This window comes from Mustelus asterias, chromosome 13, assembly GCF_964213995.1.
Source record: "Mustelus asterias chromosome 13, sMusAst1.hap1.1, whole genome shotgun sequence".
NCBI lineage: Eukaryota > Metazoa > Chordata > Chondrichthyes > Carcharhiniformes > Triakidae > Mustelus > Mustelus asterias.
In genome coordinates this window covers 4587679-4607217 of record NC_135813.1, presented here as the reverse complement: position 1 = coordinate 4607217, position 19539 = coordinate 4587679, and the positions used below count along the sequence as shown (strand labels likewise).

General features: G+C 51.3%; 1 protein-coding gene across 1 annotated transcript in view; it reads right to left on the bottom strand.

The window, feature by feature from the left end:
* The window catches only part of LOC144503042 (laminin subunit gamma-3-like), a 101912-nt gene that overhangs the window by 5305 nt on the left and 77068 nt on the right, over positions 1-19539 (bottom strand). The window contains exons 18-23 of the mRNA XM_078227544.1: positions 17423-17508; positions 11782-11916; positions 9594-9741; positions 6935-7081; positions 4978-5080; positions 2521-2723 (exon numbers count right to left, since the gene is read on the bottom strand). Coding sequence (XP_078083670.1) covers positions 2521-2723; positions 4978-5080; positions 6935-7081; positions 9594-9741; positions 11782-11916; positions 17423-17508 — 822 coding nt within the window. The remainder of the gene's footprint in view (positions 1-2520; positions 2724-4977; positions 5081-6934; positions 7082-9593; positions 9742-11781; positions 11917-17422; positions 17509-19539) is intronic.

Sequence of the window (19539 nt, the reverse complement as noted above, 5' to 3'; positions counted from 1 at the left end):
CTATATCCAGCCGCCTCTTGAATACATTCAACATTTTGGCATCAACTACTTCCTGTGGTAATGAATTCCACAGGCTCACCACTCTTTGGGTGAAGAAATGTCTCCTCACCCCCATCCTAAATAGTCTACCCCGAATCCTCAGACTGTGACCCCTGGTTCTGGACTCCCCCACCATGGGGGACATCCTCCCTGCATCTACCCAGTCTAGTCCTGATATACCCCAATCAGTATTCAAACAATGATAAAAATACAAAGGAGACCATTCAGTCCATTGTGCCTCATACTGGCTCCTGGAAAGAGCTTTCCAGTTTGTCCCACTCCCCTGCTCTGTCCCACTCCCCTGCTCTGTCCCACTCCCCTGCTCTTTGCACCCCGTCATATCCTTTCCCTTATTTTTACTAATTCTTTGACCTTTGGAAAGCTATTATAGAATCCGCTCCCTCACTTTCAGGCAGCTCGTTCCAGATCGTATAAACTTGCTGCCATAAAAATATTTCTCCTCATCTTATCCTCGAGTTCTCTTGCCGGTTATCTTCACTCAGGGTCCTCTGGTTCCCAACCCTCCTGCCAATGGAAACAGCAAACCTTTGTTTTTTTTAATCAAAGGGTGAGACGAGAGATGTGTGTTGGTGTGTACATCGGGAAGAGTGACACAGGCCGGGTTTTTTCTCTCTTGAAAAGAAGGCTGAGGGGGAGTGACCTAATAAAGAGCCTTAAAATTATGCAAGGTTTTGATGGAGCGGATACAGAGAGAATGTTTCCCTCTTGTGGGGAAGAGCAGAACCAGAGGCCATCAATGTAAGATAGTCACCGAGTAATCCAATCGGGAATTCAGGAGAAACGTCTTCCCCCGGGGAGCAATGCCAATGTGGAATCAGTTACCGCAGGTGTTCACGATGTCTTAGTTATATTATTAAGATTAAAGATACATAGATGAGGGGCATTGACAAATTAAGTGCCACTTCTTTGCCCACTCTCCTAACCTGTCCAAGTCCTTCTGCAGCCCCCCTGCTTCCTCAATAATACCTGTCCCTCGACATACCTTTGTATCATCTGGAAACTTAGCAACAGTGCCTTCAGTTCCTTCCTCCAAGTCGTTAATGTATCTTGTGAAAAGTTATGGTCCCAGCACCGACCCCTGAGGCACACCACTAGTCACCGGCTGCCATCCCCACTCTCTGCCTTCTGCCAGTCAGCCAATCCTCTATCCATGCCAGGATCTTACCCTTAACCCCATGGACACTTATCATGTGATGATGTGGTTTATGGGAGGAGCCAGGTTTGTAGCAAAGAACCAGTTTTCCGTTTCTGGCTGGGATTGTTTAAAGACAAAAGTCTGCAAGCTGCTCTGAAAATCGAAATCTCTCTGAAAGCTTCAAGGCTGTTAACCCAATTCATAGCAAGTTTGTCTGGGTTTGCTAGCTGTATTTAAAGTGGCATTTAAGCCCATGAGGAATGTTGCTCACTTGGAACTGAAATAGTGATTAACATTGTTTCCTTTCATTTTTAAACTATTGTTCAACTGTTAAAAGTTAAACTGCCTAATTTTGAGAGTTATATTTAAACTGTTATGAAGAAAACTTGTTTTGATTTTTAAAAATGCCTAATTTGTCAGCAGAATAAAAATTGTTGGGGTTGAGTCTGGCTTCGTAATATACCTGGGGGTTCTGGTCCGGGACACTAACACTATCAAGAAATGGAATAATGTCCAGTTTCATTGTTCACCATCTGACTTTGGATTAAACTGCCAACAGGGAGTGGTTGAAGTGAACGGGATGGATGCTGTTAAAAGTCCAAAGATGCGCGGGTTAGGTTGATTGGCCATGCTAAAATTGCCCTTAGTGTCCTGGGATGCGTAGGTTAGAGGGATTAGTGGGTAAGTATGTAGGGATATGGGGGTAGGGCCTGGGTGGGATTGCGGTCGGTGCAGACTCTATGGGCCGAATGGCCTCTTTCTGTGCTGTCGGGATTCTAAGATACAAGTCCATGAGGGAGAACGGGAACAGAGGGTTACGACGATAGATTTAGATGAGGGAAGATGGGAGGAGGCCCGAGTGGAGCATGGAAAGCACCTGGTTGAGCATCTGGCACATCAGAACATTCAAGGCCATGGGCCAAGCGTTGGTAAATGGGATGAGGCGGGAGGTCAGGAGTTTCTCGGGTGTCAGTGCGGACTCAATGGGCCGAAGGGCCTCCTCTGCACTGTATGATTCTGTGATAAACATCATCATGGGCTGGTTGGGCTGAATGGATAAGGAGCAAGAACAGGCCATTGTCAGCAGAATTTTACCGCCACGCTCGTCCCAGAGTCGGAATTCTCTGTGGGCCTCGGGCGGGATTTTATGAGCCTCGCCCGAGTGAGGTGGCAAAACCCCGGCCTGTGTGAACACTGACAGATCCCCTTCTCTCTCTTTCCTTATTCAGGTGTCTACAAACCTATCCGAAGGCCTCTGGTTGAAATGGGTTAAACAGCAAGGTGGGGGCGGGGGGGGGGGGGGTCAAACAGCTTTCCCCTCTGACCTTTGCAACGTCTCTGGTGAGGTTCGCGGCTCGGCCAGCTGTGCGGTTGCTGAAGGTGGAACTCGACTCGGCAACTCGTAATATCCGGCCAGCGTGCGCCGTCTTCCTTCTCGCCTCCACCACCAGCCGCTCCCTGATAGCTCCCATCTTCCGGAAAGTTCCTTTGCTTCTCATCTTCCTCGCTGAAAACAGTTTCTTATTGTCTGAAAGAGCAATAATGAAAAGAAACACCAGTGATGTAGTTAAACTATGAGGGTGGAGTGAAAAGGCGAGGATTGTATTCCGTCGAGTACAGAACATTTGTGGGGTGATCAAACGGAGGAGTTTCAGATGGTAGCACAGTGGGTTAGCACTGCTGCTTCACAGCTCCAGGGTCCCAGGTTCGATTCCTGGCTCGGGTCACTGTCTGTGTGGAGTTTGCACATTCTCCTCGTGTCTGCGTGGGTTTCCTCCGGGTGCTCCGGTTTCCTCCCACAGTCCAAAGATGTGCGGGTTAGGTTGATTGGCCAGGTTAAAAATTGCCCCTTAGAGTTCTGAGATGCGTAGGTTAGCGGGATTAGCGGGTAAATATGTGGGGGTAGGGCCTGGGTGGGATTGTGGTTGGTGCAGACTCGATGGGCCGAATGGCCTCCTTCTGCACTGTAGGGTTTCTATGATTTCTATGATTATAGAATTCGACAGGGTCGTTAGAGACAAACTCTTTCCTCTGGTGGGGAGGGTCCAGAACAAGGGGGCAGAACATTCACTTTAAACTTAGAACCTTGCTGTTCAGGGACGATGTCAGGAAACACGAGATTTACAAGGATTTACCGGGACTTGATGGTTTGAGTTATAAGGAGAGGCTGGATAGACTGAGACTTTTTTTCCCTGGAGTGTAGGATACTTAGGGGTGATCTTATAGAGGTCTATCAAATAACAAGGGGCACAGATAACGTAGATAGTCAACATTTTTTTCCCCGAAGGTAGGGGAGTCTAAAACTAGAGGGCATAGGCTTAAGGTGAGAGGGGAGAGATACAAAAGTGTCCAGAGGGGCAATCTTTTCACTTAGAGGGTGGTGAGTAGTAGTACAGGCGGGTACAATTTTGTCTTTTAAAAAGCATTTAGACAGTTACATGGGTACGGTGGGTATAGAGGGATATGGGCCAAATGCGGGCAATTGGGATTAGCTTAGGGGTTTCAAAAAAAAGGGCGGCATGGACAAGTTGGGCTGAAGGGCCTGTTTCCATGCTGTAAGCTTCTATGACTCTATGACAAAGTGTAGCAGCCATTTGGAACCTTTTAAAGTTTATTTGTTAGTGTCACAAATAGGTTTACATTAACACTGCAATGAAGTTACTGTGAAAATCCCCGAGTCGTCACACACCGGCGCCTGTTCGGGTACACTGAGGGAGAATTTAGCATGGCCAATGCACCCTAACCAGCACATCTTTTGGACTGTGGGAGGAAACCGGAGCACCCAGAGGAAACCCACGCAGGCACGGGGAGAACGTGCAGACTGCACACAGACAGTGACCCAAGCCAGGAATCGAACCCGGGTCCCTGGTGCTGAGAGGCAGCAGTGCTAACCACCATGCCACCGTGCTGCCCTGTCTCTCTTCCCAAAGAGCCATCAAAGTTGGGGATTAATTAAAAGTTTCAAAACTGATGTTGATGTTTGTTTTTAACCCGGTTACAGAATCAAGACAGGGACAAAGAGATAAGATGCAGTTCAGCCTTGATCTAGTTGAATGGTACAACAAGATCAAGGGGCTGAATGGCCTCCTCCAGCTTCTCTGTAATCACTTAGAGAGGAGAGAGGTCACAGCAGAAGGGGTGCGGGGGGAAACATTAAGGCATTGAGTTCACACACTCTTGTTCCGTGAGGAGTTCAAACCAGAGACAAGGGCCGGAGTTTTACCGCCTCGCCTGCCCGAGCCTCGTTAGATCCCGCCCGAGGCTATCGGAGAATGCCGTTCTGCGAGCCGGAATAAGGGCGGGCATGCCGATAAAATTCCACCCAAAGTCTCTGACCGTACGCTGCTGCCATTTTGTTTTCAGTGTTTGTGCCAGGATGGCGACAGAACCCGAATAAACCCCCCATTTCAGCCCCCTCGGGTCTCCAGCCCAATCCCAGCGTCTGCTCGATTGCCCCACCCAAAGTCATATGGTACTGAGCCCCAAACATAGAACACAAAGAGCCCAGGTTTAACCATGGCCTATTCCTCACAATGCCATCACATCTGCCCATATTCGACTGCCAACTCCACCCCCCACCTCCCAACATTCCTGCCATTGGCCATCGAGAATGTCCATTGCCATAGTTACCCACCCCCACATTCCCCCTATTGGCCATCTAGCACACCCATCGCCATGGTGCCCCACAATCACATGCCCACCATTGGCCAGCTGACACACCCATCCCCCATCTGATTGGACAATTTCTCAAAGGGGCTGCGAGCAGGGACCCCAGACGATACCTTCCAGAGTTTTCAGCAAGGACATTGCTTCTTCCTTTATGCGTTTGGCTTGTTGGATTGATGACCTCGCTGTGGCCTGGGCAGATTTAACACGACTCAGGAGCTAAAGGAGGAGAAAGATCAGAAGGTAATAAGAAGCAGGTTTAGGCCATTCAGCCCATCAAGCCTGTTCCACCAGTCAATAGCTGATCTGATTGTGGTCTTAACGCCACTTTCTTGCCTGTTCCCATAAGCCTGGAATCCCTTGTCAGTAAGGACTCTGTCTATCTCAGCCTTGAATATATTCACTGACCCACAGCCTCCACTGCTCTCTGGCAAAGAGAATCCAGACTGACAACCCTCAGAGAGAAGAATTCCTCCTCATCTCCATCTTCAACAGGAAACTCCTTATCTTGAAACTGTGCCCCTTCGTTCCAGACTCCCACAAGGGGAAACATTCTCTCAGCATCCACCCTGTGAAACCCTCTCAGAATCTTATGTTTCCATAAGGTCACCTCTCGTTCTTCTAAACCCCAGGAAGTATAGGCCTAACCTGCTCAACCTTTCCTCGTAAGACAAACACCTTCGTAACAAGAATCAACCCACTGTGTTGACACTACAAGACTAACTGTAGAAAAATACTCTTCACAGGAAGGGACAAAGTCACGACCTCAGGGGACATCAAAGCTTCATCGAATATTCCAATAGTGACGTTGGCCTCAACGGCTCCAGAGTAAGAAAGGAAGAGAGAAAGAAACAAAGAAAAAGGGGAAGAAGAAGGAAAAGAATAGGCCTCACCTGGAGCACTGTGTCCAGCTCTGGGCACCATAGCTGAGGAAGGATGTGAAGGAATTGGAGAGATTACAGAGGAGATTCATAAGAATGATTCCAGGGATAAATAACTGTAGCTATGAGGATCGAGCAAAGAAGGCTGAGGAGACTTGACTTCCTGAGGTGCTTGGACAGGATAAATAGAGACAAACTGTTCCCTCTCAAGAGAACATCAAGAACTGGAGGAGTCCGCCAACGCCTCTACTTTCTCAGGAGACTAAGGAAATTTGGCATGTCAGCTATGGCTCTCACCAACTTTTACAGATGCACCATAGAAAGCATTCTTCCTGGTTGTATCACAGCTTGGTATGGCTCCCGCTCTGCCCAAGACCGCAAGGAACTACAAAAGGTCGTGAACGAAGTCCAGTCCATCACACAAACCAGCCTCCCATCCATTGACTCTGTCTACACTTCCCACTGCCTCAGCAAAGCAGCCAGCATAATCAAAGACCCCACGCACCCCGGACATTCTCTCTTCCACCTTCTTCCGTCGGGAAAAAGATACAAAAGTCTGAGGTCACGTACCAACCGACTCAAGAACAGCTTCTTCCCTGCTGCCGTCAGGCTTTTGAATGGACCTACCTCACACTGAGTTGATCTTTCTCTACACCCTAGCTCTGACTGTAATGCTACATTCTGCACTCTCTCCTTTCCTTCTCTATGAACAGTATGCTTTGCCTGTATAGCGCACAAGAAACAATACTTTTCACTGTATGTTAATACATGTAACAATAATAAATCAAATCAATGAAATCAAAATCAAACACAGATTCAAAATACTGGGCTATAGGAGTAAACATGATGTGAGGAAAACGTGATGGCTGTAGTCTCTGGAATGAACATCCTGAGCAGGTGGTGGAGGCAGGTTCGATGGAGGTAGTCAAAAGGGAATTGGATTGCTATCAGAAAAGAGAATGTGCAAGGTTACGGGGATGAGGCACGGGAGTAGGACTGGGTGGAATGATCTTTCAGAGAGTCAGTGCAGGCTCGATTGGCCGAATGGCCTCCTTCTGCACTGTAAACATTTACAGCCTCAGCTCGTCCCAAGCGCTTACAGCCAATGAAGTGCAGCCTCAGCTGTAACGCTGGGCGACGGTGGGATTTATCACAAGGTGCGGAATACAGCTCCTGCTCCAAGCCTCCTCACCTCATCATACAACTCCTTGGTTTCCTCTCCCATCTTCAAGGCCTTTACCCGAGGCTCCAACTCCACAAGCAGCTTCTCGATTTGCCTTTCTTTGCTCTGAAGAGTATTCTCTAAATCTTCCAGCTCGCTGGTGAAATTATCCCAGCCCTTTCGCAGAGTCAAAGAGAACACAATCAGAGGGGTGCAATTGGCTGATGTCAAGTCCAATGACACTAAAAGCACGATCAGGGCCCAATAAACGCACAGATCACCACACAACAACAACTTGCATTTACATAGCACCTTTAACGTAATCACCTGTGCTTCACAGGAGTGTGAGTGGGACAGGGTTTGACACCATGTCCAAATAAAGAGACATTTGGATCAGTGACCAGTTCAAAGGGCGAGATTTTAAAGGAGGGAAGGGAGGTGGAGAGGTTTAGGGAGATCATTTCACAGTTTAGAGTCCAGAGACGCAAAGGCACGGCCGCCAATGGTGGAGCGATGGATGTCGAAGGATGTTCGAGTGGTCAGAATTGGCGGAGTACAGGGATCTTGGAGCATTGTGGGGCTGGAGGAGATTACAGAGATAGGCAGGAGGGGGGCCATGGAAGGATTGGAAAACAGGGATGAGGATTTTTAAAACAAGACATTGCTAGACCAGGAGCCAATGTAGATCAGCCAGCAGAGAGGTGAGTGGGGAACGGGGCAGGGGGGAAACGGGGCAGGGGGGGGGAAACGGGGCAGGGGGGGGGAAACGGGGCAGGGGGGGGGAAACGGGGCAGGGGGGGGGAAACGGGGCAGGGGGGGGAAACGGGGCAGGGGGGGGGAAACGGGGCAGGGGGGGGGAAACGGGGCAGGGGGGGGGAAACGGGGCGGGGGGGAAACGGGGCAGGGGGGAAACGGGGCAGGGGGGGAAACGGGGCAGGGGGGGAAACGGGGCAGGGGGGGAAACGGGGCAGGGGGGGAAACGGGGCAGGGGGGGGAAACGGGGCAGGGGGGGGAAACGGGGCAGGGGGGGAAACGGGGCAGGGGGGGAAACGGGGCAGGGGGGGGAAACAGGGCAGGGGGGGGAAACGGGGCAGGGGGGAAACGGGGCAGGGGGGGAAACGGGGCAGGGGGGGAAACGGGGCAGGGGGGGAAACGGGGCAGGGGGGGAAACGGGGCAGGGGGGGAAACGGGGCAGGGGGGGAAACGGGGCAGGGGGGGAAACGGGGCAGGGGGGGAAACGGGGCAGGGGGGGAAACGGGGCAGGGGGGGAAACGGGGCAGGGGGGGAAACGGGGCAGGGGGGGAAACGGGGCAGGGGGGGAAACGGGGCAGGGGGGGGAAACGGGGCAGGGGGGGAAACGGGGCAGGGGGGGAAACGGGGCAGGGGGGGAAACGGGGCAGGGGGGGAAACGGGGCAGGGGGGGAAACGGGGCAGGGGGGAAACGGGGCAGGGTGTGAGTTAGGATGCAGGAGACAGAGTTTGAATGATCTTCAGTTTATGAAGGGTAAGCTGTGGGAAGTCAGATTGCTGAAGGCTTTAGAGTTGTGGAGTGGGAATTAGGACTCACTAGAATGCTCTCCAGAGAGCCAGCATGGACACAATAGGCTGAATGGCCTACTTCTGTGTCATAATGACTCTCTGACTCTTGGGTTCAGGGGATGACTGTAGGCCAGACAACTGGCCAAGTGTCCAATTTAGATGCTTTTGGAGCATTGCCAGTGTTGTAATGTAGGTTATACAGCAACCTATTTATGCACAGCAAGATCCCATTGCTGTTTGTGGCATCATGAGCAGATTATCTGTCTTTAGATATTGATTGAGGGATCAATGTTGCCCGGAACACCTGAGAGGGGCAAATGTTTTATCTGAAAGACGGGCCTCCAACAGTGCGGCACTCCCTCAGCACCGCACTTGGAGTGTCAGCCTGGGTACGGAGATTCTGGAGTGGGGGATTCTCCGAGGTGGGAGAGCGACTGACTGAGACACGACAAACATCTCCAGACGTCACACTCTCCAACAACCATCAACACCTCACAATGAGGAATCGCCTGAAGGTGAAGGAAGCTCAGTTAAAGGGATTTCCTGCTGTTTCTTTCCCAAACCTGCAGGTTCCCCGGCCTCTCCCACCAGAGGTGCTGCCCATGTAGAGGAAGTGCCAACAGTGACTGTAATTGTCCTCAGGGTGTGCCTACTCCCAGCGCTCCCGCAAGTGAAGCAAAGGGAGAAACCAGCGTCTGTAACCGCATTCCAGATCCATAAGACCATAAGACATAGGAGCAGAATTAGGCCACTCGGCCCATCGAGTCTGCTCCGCCATTCAATCATGGCTGATATTTTTCTCATCCCCCATTCTCCTGCCTTTTCCCCATAACCCCTGATCCCCTTATTCATCAAGAACCTATCTATCTCTGTCTTAAAGACACTCAATGACCCGGCCTCCACAGCCTTCTGTGGCAAAGAGATCCGAGACCAGACTGGAGCATCGTCACGGGAGGTCTGCCGGTGCCAATCATAGAATCCCTACAGTGCAGAAGGAGGCCATTCGGCCCATCGAGTCTGCATCGACCACAATCCCACCCAGGCCCTATCCCCATGCATTTACCCCAGCTAGTCCCCCTGACACGAAGGGACAATTTAACACGGCCAACCCACCCAACCCACACATCAGTGAGGGGGTCTGCGCACACACCTCAGGGTCCAGCTGTGTGTGGTTCTGAAGCAGACCGAGACTCGCCCTTTGAGCTTGTTGAGTTGAGGTGTACAACCGCTTCACCTCCTTCAGCACCTCCTCCACCTCCTCCGCCAGGGCTGACATTTTACTTTGCAATGTCTGCAATCTGGAAAAGAAAAAGATAGACCTACCAGGAAAAACAGAACCTGCATTTCTATAGCACCCGTCCCCTCCTCAAGAAAAGCTCCTTCCAGCCGATGAAGTACTTTCAAAGTGTAAGCCACTGCTGTAACGCAGCAAACACAGTAACCAATTTGTGCACAGCAAGCTCCCACTAACAGGACTGTGATAATGACCTGATCATCTGTTTTCAATGATGGTTCAGGAAGAGAGGAACAAGAGGAGGCCATTCGGCCCCTCAAGGCGGTTCCAACATTCAACTGGATCACGACTGTTCTGTAACTCAACTCTACTTGTCCACCTTAGCATCTTTTATGCCACTGAGAGGCATCTGAAAGACGGCACCTCTGACAGTGTAGCACTCCCTCAGTATTGCACTCCAGTGTCAGTCCAGGCTGTGTGTGGGGGATTTGAACCCAACAGCTTCTGATTCAGAGGGACGGAATTTCCCATCCCTCCTGTCACGGGAATCGTAGCGGGCGGGACACGGACAATGCAAAGGTCTGTTGACCTCGGGTGGGATTTTCCGGTCAGGGGGAGAGTGCGGAAAATCCTGGCCAGAGGTGAGAAAGTGAACCACTGAGACAGGGAAACAGAGGGAAAATTTCCTCATCCGATTCTCGCAAAGATCCCAGTGTGTGTCACGGGCTGTGCTGTCTTTCCAGAGGAGACACTGGGTCCTATTTTACCATTTTAACCCTAAGTGCTGGGCAGGCTTGAAACTGGGAGTGTTTCAGATCCGACTTTTAGACCTGTTCTCAGGACCCCCCCCCGCAACATACGCACTCTGCCTGAAAACATATCAGCGACTCCGAATCGCGCTGCAGAAGCCTGTGGGTGGGGCTTATCGCAGCCAAAATCCTGCAGCTCCGATGGGCACCTCCAACTGCACATGTGCAGTAAAAAAAAAAAATCAAAAAATGCTCCCCTGCCACATCGCTCCCAGGCCGGATAATGCCTCCCCCCTGGCCCCCACAGACATTGCCCACTCCCACAACATTACTGACTCCCTTATCTCCCCATCCCCCCCACTCCGTTACCCAGACCTATAGCGGCCCCCTGCCCCCCTTTCCCCCCCCCCCCCACCTGCAGAGTGGCAGCGGACCCCCCTGCCCCCCCGTCCCCTCCCCCCAGAGTGCCAACTGACCCCCCCCGCCCCTCCGATCTGAGTCAGAGAGCCGCCGGAAGCTCTGAACTTAGCTCCTCAGAAGGTGGGGTTCCCGAATTGGACCTTTATGAACCATGTCTGTTTCTTGCCGAATCTGGACGGGCGAACCCGGTGGCAAAGGGGGAAGTACCAGTACGTTTGGGCATCCAGCAAATGCATTTAAATTGATGTCGCTCCCGTTTCGGGCTCGATCCCGATGGTGGCCATTTTAGGCCACTGGTAAAGGGGAACAGGCACAGAGGCGGACACGGATTGCACTAGTCACCTCATGCCCGACTTTACCAACTTTTCACACCCGAAAACGGGCGCAACATGATATCAAAATCGGGCCCTGTATTATTTTGTTGGGAACTGTTTGCTGGGTGACTTCCTGTCTGTACGGTTGGGGATCCAAGCGTGGATTTTTGTTGAGTTCACAGTGGATTTTAGCCAACTGCGTTTCGGATTTGTGGACCTGACATCACCGTATCTGTAGCGCCATGAATTCACCTGTAGCCAACTCTGATTGGTTTGAATTCTCGGATTGAGACTGAGAACATTTTAATTATGTCAATAGCCCGAAGGATTAGATCATTCCTTAACCCCACCCCACGAGATCCCCACGTTTCTCCAACTCCTCTCATTTTAGCGTCTTGGGTATCCCTCCCCCCCGATTCCCAACATTCCACCACTGGTGGCGGTGCCTGGGCCCCAACCTCGGGAATTTCATCTCCCAAGACCCTCTTTAAAATCCAGGTCCTTCGCTCCTTGGTTACCCGTCCCAGTGCCTCTGTTGGCGAGGTGTCCTTTATTGGGATCAGTGCCCCCTGAGGGAGTGATGCCGACCAGGGGGGGGTTTTGGGGGGTGGGCACACTCACCGATCCTCAATCTCTGTGATGTTAGCGGCTATAGAGTTGTCCTCAATGATGCCCGACAGGAGGAGGTAGCTTCGGTTTGACGTGGCCAGGGCCTCTCTCACTATCGACTCGATCTCCACGGCAACTCTGGCCTGACTGTACAACGAGAGAGAGAGAGAAAGAGAGAAGAAAGGTGGGAGCGGAGGGGTAGGGGTGGAGGGGTAGGGGGTGAGGGGGAGGGGTAGGGAGTGAGTGGGTGGGGTAGGGGGGGTCATCAGGGCAGATGGTCAGCAGTGAGTCAAACACATCAGCTTTTGGGTTGCCTTTCACTGGAGTTACACAGAGAAGCTGGAACCTCTCCGCTCGGAAGGTTTAAGGAGTTAGTAGAAAAGCAAAATACTGCAGGTGCTAGAAATCTGAAATAAAAACAGAAACTGCTGGAAATACTCGGCAGGTCTGGCAGCGTCTGTGGAGAGAGAAACAGAGTTTATGCTTCAAGTTAGGGTCTGGAATGCGCTGCCAGGAAGTGTGATGGAGGCAAGTTCAATCGGGGCACTCAAGAGGACGCTAGATGACTACTTTTTTTTCCAATTAGTGTCACAAGTAGCCTTACATTAACACTGCAATGAAGTTACTGTGAAAATCCCCTAGCCACACTCCGGCGCCTGTTCGGGTACACTGAGGGAGAATTTAGCATGGTCAATGCACCCTAACCAGCACGTCTTTCGGACTGTGGGAGGAAACTTGCACCTGGAGGAAACCCACACTGATAGGGGGAGAATGTGCAAACTCCACACAGACAGTGACCCAAGCCGGGAATTGAACCCAGGTCCCTGGCGCTGTGAGGCAGCGGTGCTAACTACCGTGCCGCCCCACTTGTATAGATCATTTGCATAGAACAATGTTACAGGGGTTCAGGGAAAAGGCAGGAGAATGGCACTAAGTCATGAGGGTGGCACAGTAGCAATGTGGTTAGCACTGCTGCCTCACAGCGCCAGGGACCCGGGTTTGATTCCCGGCTTGGGTCGCTGTCTGTGTGGAGTTTGCACGTTCTCCCCGTGTCTGCGTGGGTTTCCTCCGGGTGCTCCGGTTTCCTCCCACAGTCCAAAAGACGCGCTGGTTAGGTGCATTGGCCATGTAAATTCTCCCTCAGTGTACCCGAACAGGTGCCGGAGTGTGGCAACTAGGGGATTTTCACAGTAACTTCATTGCAGTATTAATGCAAGCCAACTTGTGACACTAATAAATAAACTTTTAAACTTTTCACTTGGAGAGACGGTGCAGACATGATGGGCCGAATGGCCTCCTTCTGCACCGTAACACTTCTGTGATCAGAGTAAATCCATGGATCACTGATCCTGTTTAATATTGTAGAAAATCTATCTCCACTGCAAATCAAACTCCAACCCAGTCCGAAACGCACCAACCCGACCACATTAACACTGTCCCAACCACAAGATCATATTCAATAACGATTGAATTATTGTCCAATTCTGGTCACCACACTACCAGAAGGACGTGGAGGGTTTTGGAGAGAGTGCAGAAAAGATTTACCAGGATGTTGCCTGGCATGGAGGGTATTCGCTATGAGGAGAGATTGAATAAACTGGGATTGTTCTCCCTGGAAAGATGGAGGCTGAGGGGGCGACCTGATAGAAGTTTATAAAATTATGAGGGGTGTGGATAGGGTGAACAGTTGGAAGCTTTTTCTCAGGGCAGAAATGACAATTACAAGGGGGCACAAGTTCAAGATAAGGGAGTTCAGTGGAGATGTGCGGGGGAAGTTCTTTACACAGAGGGTGGTGGGGGCCTGGAATGCACTGCCAGGTGAGGTGGTTGAGGCAGTTACGTTAGCGACATTTAAGACTTATCTGGATAGACAGATGAACAGATGGGGAATAGAGGGATACAGGCGGTTGGTCTCGATAGGACAACGTAATCAGTGCAGGCTTGGTGGGCTGTTCCTGTACTGTACTGTTTTCAGTTTGTTCTTTGAACACATTCCCTGGAGGAAGGGTTTTTAAACCTGGACGGGGATTGTGAGATGAGATTGTTTTCCAATACTGCGCGCTGACAATGAGCGGGAGACTGAGGGGTAAAGAGAGGGATCTACCCTCCAATTCCTGTCTGCAATGTTAACATCAGCGACGGACACATCTGATAAAACAAGTGTCAGACCCAAGTCCCACTTGTTAAGATTTTCACGTTGAGATTCTCAACTAAAATACCCCAAAATTGGGTCTCAGTTAAAAAGAAAGATTTTGACAAAGGGTCTCGAAACGTCAGCTCTTTTCTCTCCTTACAGATGCTGCCAGACCTGCTGAGGTTTTCCAGCATTTTCTCTTTTGGTTTCAGATTCCAGCATCCGCAGTAATTTGCTTTTATCCAAATCACTCATGATCTACTTGACTGGTCGAACAGGTTCAAGGGGCTGAATGGCCTCTTCCTGTTCCTATGTACAAATACAGCAAAAATAACTACATGAGATCCGATCGATGGGCCGAACGGCCTCCTCCTGCTTCTATTTTCTTTGTTTTCTGTAATCCCAGTTTTATTTCTTGAGTTTTATCTCAAAGAAAGACTTGATTTAAATAGTGCTTTTCACAACCTCAGGGCATCCCAAATCACTTTATAACCAATGAAATACTTTCTGAAATGTAGTCACTGTTGTAGGAAACACAGGAGCCAGTTTGCAACCAGCAGTAATGTTAATAATGACCAGATGGTCTGTTTAGCGAGGTTGATTGAGAGATAACGATTGCCCAAGACACTGGGGAGAACCCCAACTCCCCCCACAACCCCCACCCCAAATCTTCCACAATGTGATGATTGGGGACCTTTTACCAATTGTGAACATCTGGTGATGTTCACCAGGCAGATTTGCATCAAAAGTTGTCAACAGTTCAAATGACACTTTCTAATGGGACTCCGACTATAAATCAACATGCCTGCAATTCCAGTGCTGGCCACCTAGTGGCACCCCAAGCACTGCTTTGAAATTCCCATGTTGCTGCCTGGATTGCCATCAGAACGTTGGCACTCAAAATTGGCCTCAGTGCCCGGAGTTCGGGAGTGGACATTCAGGGGACAGAAAGGGTTCCCGGTAACACACCTGTATGATTAACCTGCAGGGGGCAGGGTGTGATTTCCAACGACCAGTGTGGGACAGGCAGTGAAGAATATCCATCTTCATATCCACTAACTCGACCAGGTGGAAGCTACAACGGGCAGAATGCCAGGGAGGGCAGTGAGGTTTATTCCCTCTGGTGGAGGGCAAGAGGAGTAAGGCCTTTGACAAGGTCCCTCATGGCAGACTGGTGCAGAAGGTGAAGTCGCATGGGATCAGAGATGAGCTGGTAAGGTGGGTACAAAACTGGCTCGGTTAAAGAAGACAGAGGGTAGCAGTGGAAGGGTGTGTTTCTGAATGGAGAGCTGTGACAAGTGGTGTTCCTCAGGGATCAGTGCTGGGACCTTTGCTGTTTGTAATATATATTAATGATTTGGAAGAAAATGTAACTGGTTTGATTAGTAAGTTTGCAGACGACACAAAGGTTGGTGGATTTGCGGAAAGCGGTGAGGACCATCAGAGGATACAGCAGGATGTAGATCAGTTGGAGACTTGGGTGGAGAGATGGCAGATGGAATTTAATCCGGACAAATGTGAGGTAATGCATTTTGGAAGGTCGAATACAGATAGGAAATATACAGTAAATGGCAGAACCCTTGAGAGTATTGGTAGGCAGAAGGATCTGGGTGTACAGGTACACAGGTCACTGAAAGTGGCAATGCAGGTGGAGAAGGTAGTCAAGAAGGCATACGGCATGCTTGCCTTCATCGGCCGGGGCATTGAGTTTAAAAATTGGCAAGTCATGTTGCAGCTTTATAGAACCTTAGTTCACAAATCGTAGAATCCCTACAGTGCTGAAAGAGGCCATTCGGCCCATCGAGTCTGCACCGACCACAATCCCACCCAGGCCCTACCCTCCCATCCCTACATATTTACCCGCTAATCCCTCTAACCTACGCATCTCAGGGCACTAAGGGACAATTTTAGCATGGCCAATCAACCTAACCTGGCACATCTTTGGACTGTGGGAGGAAACCGGAGCACCCGGAGGAAACCCACGCAGACACGGGGAGAATGTGCAAACTCCACACAGACAGTGACCCGAGCCGGGAATCGAACCCAGGTCCCTGGAGCTGTGAAGCAGCAGTGCTAACCACTGTGCTACCGTGCCGCCAATTCTTGGAATATAGTGTTCAATTCTGGTCGCCACACTACCAAAAGGATGTGGAGGCTTTGGAGAGGGACCAGAAAAAATTAGCCAGGATGTTGCCTGGTATGGAGGGCATTAGCTATGAGGAGAGGTTGGAGAAACTTGGTTTGTTCTCACTGAAATGATGGAGGTTGAGGGGCAACGTGATTGTGGTCTACAAGATTATGAGAGGCATGGACAGAGTGGATAGTCAGAAGCTTTTTCCCAGGATGGAAGAGTCAATTACTAGGGGGCACAGGTTTAAGGTGCGAGGGGCAAAGTTTAAAGGAAATGTACAAGGCAGATTTTTCACATGGAGGGTGATGAGTGTCTGGAACTCGCTGCTGGGTGAGGTAGTGGAAGAGGATACAATAGTGACTTGACAAATACACTAATAGGATGGGAATAGAGGGATATGGTCCCCGGAAGGGTAGGGGGTTTTAGTTCAGTCGGGCAGCACGATCGGTGCAGGTCTGGCGGGCCGAAGGGCCTGTTCCTGTGCTGTAATTTTCTTTGTTCTTTGAGTGAGGGGAAACTGGGCCTCAATGTGTTTCAATTTGATCAGAGCATCCCACTAACCATGTCTAGAATAATGTAATTTAATTTATTTATCCGGGGCTGCACGGTGGCACAGTGGTTAGCACTGCTGCCTCATAGCACCAGGGTCCCGGGTTCAATTCCCGGCTTGGGTCACTGTCTGTGCGGAGTCTGCACGTTCTCCCCATGTCTGCGTGGGTTTCCTCCGGGTGCTCCAGCTTCCTCCCACAGTCCAAAGATGTGCAGGTTAGGTGCATTGGCCGTGCTAAATTGCCCCTCAGGCGCCGGAGTGTGGCGACTAGGGGATTTTCACAGTAACTTCATTGCAGTGTTAATGTAAGCCTTACTTGTGACTAATAAATAAACTTTAATTTTACTTTTTAACTTTATTAGTGTCGCAAGTAGGCTTACATTAACACTGCAATGAAGCGACTGTGAAAACCCCCTAGTTGCCACACTCTGGCACCTGTTCGGGTACACTGAGGGAGAATTTAGCACGACCAATGCGCCTAACCAGTATGTCTTTCAGATTGTGGGAGTTAACCGGAGTACCCGGAGGAAACCCATGCAGACACGGGAAGAACATGCAGACTCCGCACAGACAGTGACCGAACCCGGGAATCGAACCCGGGTCCCTGGCGCTGTGAGGCAGCAGTGCTAACCACTGTGCCACCGTGCCCCCGGGAATCGAACCCGGGTCTGTGGCGCTGTGAGGCAGCAGTGCCAACCACTGTGCCACCATGCCCCCGGGAATCAAACCCGGGTCTGTGGCGCTATGAGGCAGCAGTGCTAACCACTGCGCCACCGTGCTGTGTTGTGTTGTTACAGAGAGCAGCAACTCAGATAGAACCAACATTCTCAGGATTTACCTTTCTGCCAGAGTGCGAGAGTCCTTAACCAGCCTTGTCCAGTTCCGGGACTCATCAGTGGGAGAGCGAGAGACCAGCCATGGGATCTGCTCAACCAGAAACAATCATCAGTCACGGCACAGTGAACACCACAGCTGCCAGATCAGCGCTCGAGAGGCTGCCGGGAAGGACTGGAACGGCAGATTTAATCCCTCGTTATCTGCCACCCATAACCGCCTCTGAGTCACAGAGCCAGAGAGACACCAGTTTACCGATCCTACACTCCTGAAACAAAGAGCCGCAGAACAAGCCAGTCACTCGTTACGGGAATCTCCGGGTCTGTTTCACTCGATTCTGGGCCACTCTGCTTTTCAAACCTTTCTCATTGTGCCTAACATGTTAATCTGAGCATGCGGCACCTTTCCATCTTCAGGTGTGACCATGCTTGTGCCTGGATCTCAAACGGGACGTCCCGTCAGCAGCTGCTGTGATTTCTCCCACATGTGATGTTTAATTGAAACGCTGCTCAGAACAGCGGGAACGGAGTTACAGAGTCTTCAGATTCACAGGGAAAGGAGGCATTCCACTCCCGTTCACTAACCAGCGTGTGTGAGAGTGCGTGTGTGTGTGTCGAGAGTCTGTAACTGGACAGTGTGGGCCCTATTTTACCATTTTGATTCTAAGTGCTGGGTGGACTTGAGACTGGGAGTGTTTCAGATCCAACTTTTAGACCCGTTCTCAGGCGCTCCCGTACTCTATCTCTGCAAAAATATCAGCGATTCTGAATCGTGCTGTAGAGGCCTCTGGTTGGGGCTTATCGAGCCCGAAATCCTGCAGCTCCGATTGGCGCCTCCAACTGCGCATGCGCCAAAAAAAAAAGGAAATCGTTCCCCTGCCACAGGGCTGGATAATGCCTCCTCCCGGCCCCCACAAACATTGCCCCACCCCCACAACATAACATATCCCCTTATCCCCCCACCCCCCCTACCCAGACCGATCATGGGCCCCTCCCCCCCCCCACCGATCGCACGCAGAGTGGCAGCTGACCCACACCCCATTCCCTCCTTCCCAACTCCCTCCCACCACCGATCTGAGTCAGAGAGCCGCCGGAAGCTCTGAACCGACCTCCTCAGAAGTTGGAGGGCCCGAATCGGACCTTTGCCGAGCAGGTCTGTTTCGCCCCGAATCTGGATGGGCGAACGCGGTGGTAAAGGGGGAAGTGCCGGTACGTTTGGGCGTCCAGCCCATTGAGACAATTTAAATGCACGCAAATACATTTAAATGGCCGTCACAGCTGATTCTGGCGCAGTCCCGATCGTGGCCATTTTTGGCCCTTGGTAAAGGGGGAACGGGGGCGGAAGCGGGCGCGGATCACGTTACTCGCCTCACGCCCAACTTCACCAAGTTTTCGCTTCCAAAAACGGGCGCAACCTGATGGTAAAATCTGTGTGTGTGTGAGTCTCTAAGCATGGAAGCATTATTAACCGGACTCTATATAAATGCAGTGAGAGTGAGGGAGGGGGAGAGGGAGGGAGTGAGGGAGGGGGAGAGGGAAGGAGTGAGGGAGGGGGAGAGGGAGGGAGTGAGGGAGGGGGAGAGGGAGGGAGTGAGGGAGGGGGAGAGGGAAGGAGTGAGGGAGGGGGAGAGGGAAGGAGTGAGGGAGGGGGAGAGGGAGGGAGTGAAGGAAGGGGAGGGGGAGGGAGGGGGAGGGGGGGGAGTGGGAGGGAGTGAATGTGGGACAGAGCCATACAATTCATGTGGGAAAGACGTAGGCTTGGTTTTGAAGCCTCCTATAGTTGAATGCCCGAATCACATGTGCATTTGAGGAGCAGCTGCATGGGACTGAGTCCTGGGGAGCGGCTGGCCACACGGGTTTGAACTGGAACAGCCCAGAGAGAAGTGGGGGGTAATGTCAGTGCGACTAGTGGGGGGGGGGTAATGTCAGTGCGGCTAGTGGGGGGGGGTAATGTCAGTGCGGCTAGTGGGGGAGGGGTAATGTCAGTGTGGCTAGTGGGGGGGTGACGTCAGTGTGGCTAATGAGGGGGGGGGTGGTTGACGTCAGTGTGGGTTGACGTCAGTGTGGCTAGTGGGGGGGGTAATGTCAGTGCGGCTAGTGGGGGGGGTAATGTCAGTGTGGC